The sequence below is a fragment of the Pseudozyma flocculosa genome (genome assembly GCF_000417875.1).
Source record: "Pseudozyma flocculosa PF-1 unplaced genomic scaffold scaffold00014, whole genome shotgun sequence".
Taxonomy (NCBI): domain Eukaryota; kingdom Fungi; phylum Basidiomycota; class Ustilaginomycetes; order Ustilaginales; family Ustilaginaceae; genus Pseudozyma; species Pseudozyma flocculosa.
Window position 1 is genome coordinate 735,932 of NW_006920882.1, and position 3,293 is coordinate 739,224.

The following is a 3,293-nucleotide window of genomic DNA, read 5'->3' on the forward strand; positions in this document are numbered from 1 at the left end:
CTGGAGCGATGGAACCATGTCGCTCCAGGTGGGCCGCGAGCTCTTCGACATCACCCAGCAGACCGAGGCCGGCCGCGTCCAGGCGGGCTCGACGGCCGGACCGCGGGGCGCCGGCAACGCTGCGCCGAGCCAGTCGCAGTCGCAGTCGCAGTCCCAGATGGGGCCCGGTCCATCCTCGCAGGGCATGATGCCGCCGTCGCAGAGCCAGGCCGACCTGCGCTCGATGCCCATGGGCGGCGCCGGCTCCTCGTCGCGCCCCGCGCAGAGCCTGTCGTACCTGGTCGTGCCCCACGCCAAGGCCGCCGTCATGGAGGCCGAGGGCCCCATCGCCGGTTCGCTCGCCTTTACGCCCGCCGACACGCGGTCCGAGACGCACATGCGCATCGCCAAGGCGCTCCGCTTCCAGAAGACGGCGCGCGTCGTCGCCACGGCGGCGGGCGAGGGCGCACGCGACCCGGAGCTCGAAAAGGCGCGCATCGAAAAGGAGCTCAAGGACGCCGAAAAGCGCCGCATCCGCGAGAGGCAGCGCGCCGACCGCAAGAGCGGCAAGTTCGACGACGACATGTTTGACATCGAGTCGCGCAGGCGCGGCGGGCGCTCCGCCGCCACGTCCGGCGGCCGGAAGAGCGGCGCCGGACCGCGCGGCGGCGCCGACTACTGGAGTGACGAGAGCGAGGCCATGTCCGTCGACGGCGACCTGGGCGAGGAGCGCGCCGGCCCGGGCAGGGGCCAGAGGCAGACGCGCGGAGACGCCAAACGCGCCGCCGCCGGCAGGTACGCCGACGACGACGACGGCTTCATCGTCGACGACGAGGGCGACGACGACGACGAGGCCGGCGGAGGCGGCTACAGCAAGAAGAAGAAGCGCACCGACTACGAGAGCGACGGCATGGACATCGACGACGAGCCCGACGCCATGGAGATTGCCGAGGCCAGGATCGTGAGTAGCGTCGGGCTCGTGTGGATGTGGTCCGCCCGACGCGCGCGGCCTGCCCGCCTGCCTCTGCCGAGCGAGCCGTTCGTCTGACCCGTGTCCTCTGACCCTCCCTCCTTCGCCCCGTGCTCTCGAACATCGACAGGAGGAGCAGGAGCGTGCGCGCAAAAAGGCGGCGGCGGGCACCGACGCATCGTCCAAGGGCAAGAAGGCCAAGTCCTCGCGCAGCTGGAGCGATGACGACGACGACGATGACGACGGTGAGGATGGTGGCCGCCGCGGGGCTGCAGGCGCCAGGGGAGCGGGCCGGGATGCCGAAGGCGAAGCGGAGGCGGACGCTGCAACGGCGGCGGCGGCGTCGGCTTCGGCGTCGGAGGGGGCCGAGAATGGCAATGCCTCGGGCGCCGCCGGCATCAAAAAGAAGCGCATCATCGAGAGCGACGACGACGAATAGGCGCTCCACGTCGACGGCGCTCGCTCGTCTGCCAGCCGATCGCTCGCTCCCACGCGTGCTGGGATGGAATCGGAGCGAATCTCAACAGAAAGGAGCGACGAGACGCCGTGGCTGGCCGAGCCCTGGTGCTTGTGCCTGTGCCGGTGCCGGTGCTCGACGCCCGTGCCCGAGAGCGCAGAGGCCGCAGTGCCCAGCGTCCCGCCTGGATCCCGGGACCCCCATCAGCCCCACTCAACCCTGGCACCGCCTTTGTCTCCCCTCGACCGCCCCTCCTGGCTCTCTAGCATGCTACCGCCGCCTCGGGGAATCGTGCATAGAATCCTTTGGCCGTGATCGGGTCCAAAGATCTCATTCTTTTGGTGGTTTGGGTTGGTGTGTGTGGCGTGGCGTGTGTGTGTGTGTGTGTGTGTGTGTGTGTGCGGGTGTGCGGGTGGAATACGCCATCGAGGGCGAGCGGCGTGTGAACGGTTGTTGGTACAACGAACAGACAAGGTACTAGCGAGCAGGAAGGGGGGACGGGGAAAAACGAGGTAGAAGGGCGGGCAGGCATGCTTAGGCGGTGGCGGCCTTCTTGGTGGGGCCGCCGGTCTGGAAGCCGTTCTTGGCCTTGCGGGCGACCGTCTTGAGGTAGCGCATGCGGCCGGTACCGGTCGTCTTCCTGCGCTTGGCCTTCTGCGCCCACTCGTGGTTGCGGATCTTGGCGGCCGGGTAGCCGCACGAAGCGCAGGCTGCGCAGCGGAGGAAGGGGCGGGCGAGCGAGCGGGCGAGAAGACGCGGCGATGGTCAGGGAGTCTGTCTTTTCGAGACTGGTGCGCTGAGATAGGACAGGCAGACATCCATCTGGCCTGCAGCGACACTCACTCTTCTTCTGCTTGTGCATCGAAGTCTTGTTGCAGCGGCGGCAGACGCCGTGCGACTTGGAGCTGTGGGAGGCGAGCGAGTGGGCGACAAGAATCGAAAGCGTGAGCAGGCCGATCCTAGCATGCCGAGCCGGCGGTGCGAATGAACCCGTCGAGGAGAGCCTGCCTGCTTCCTATCCCAATCCAGGCCTCGTCCTCGGCGCGTGCTCGATCCTCCCGCGCCGATCCAAGCCTCTTGTGACCAAGGTCTCCTGACCAGTCCCTCTGCCTCGCCAACGAGAGGATCCAAGCCTGCGTTCCTCCCGCCACGGATCGCCGCACAGAATTCCTCCGGCCATCCTGCGTCTCGTCGTCAAAGCAGCAGAATACTCACTGTCGCTTACCGAACGAGGTGGTACCCTTCGACATCTGGTGCGAGGTGATTGGGTCAAAATAGAGCGTCGGGCGAGATTGTCAGATGCCGCCAGTCGAGGATGCAAAAGACCGACAGCGCTGCTTGGGACGACGGCAGCGGCAGCAGCAGAGGTCGATGAAGGGTTCGACTGATAGGGCGAATCGAGCTGTGTCGGGTCGTGCGGGCTCGTTCCGAGTGGGCAAGCAATCAGACGCCAAGTTTCGGACAGTCGGAGGTTCCGTGTGTCTCCTTCGTGAGGACGCGGGGCAGTCGTACGTCGGCGTCGAGTAGGGCTCAGAGGTGCAGAAGGTAGCGGAGGGGAGCGGGAGACGATACGTGGCGTCTCTTGGAGTCGTTTCAGGGCGTCGTCGTCGTCGTCGTCGTCGTCGTCGGTGGCGGTGATGTTTCCGATCGCATTCGTATACGGCGTGCTTCTGTCGGGTCGGTCCTTTGATATCGATGCCGCGCCTGCTGCTGCTGCCGTCGTCGTCGTCGTCGTCGTCGCCGTTGCGCTGCCGTCGTCCGTCGGCGTTGTCGTATGCCCTCACCTTTGCTGGTTATCTTGAGGGTGGCTACGGATGATCAGAGAGTGGAAGGAGATGCTGACGGCGGATCGACGGGCAACCGACGGACGGGCGGACGTGGGCCAGG

At 66.9% G+C, this 3,293-nt stretch overlaps 2 protein-coding genes across 2 annotated transcripts in view; both read right to left on the reverse strand.

The window, feature by feature from the left end:
- PFL1_04491 (uncharacterized protein) overlaps nt 1-564 on the reverse strand; it is a gene marked incomplete at both ends in the record, with an annotated part of 1,297 nt that extends 733 nt beyond the window's left edge. Inside the window, one exon of the mRNA XM_007882015.1 lies at nt 55-564. Coding sequence (XP_007880206.1) covers nt 55-564 — 510 coding nt within the window. The remainder of the gene's footprint in view (nt 1-54) is intronic.
- A 1,376-nt stretch (nt 565-1,940) lies between these two features.
- On the reverse strand, nt 1,941-2,656 carry PFL1_04492 (uncharacterized protein; the record flags this gene model as incomplete). Its single annotated transcript, XM_007882016.1, has 3 exons — nt 1,941-2,116; nt 2,250-2,311; nt 2,622-2,656. 3 exons carry the CDS (start codon nt 2,654-2,656, stop codon nt 1,941-1,943), a joined length of 273 nt encoding a protein of 90 aa, XP_007880207.1.
- Nucleotides 2,657-3,293: the final 637 nt, after the last annotated feature.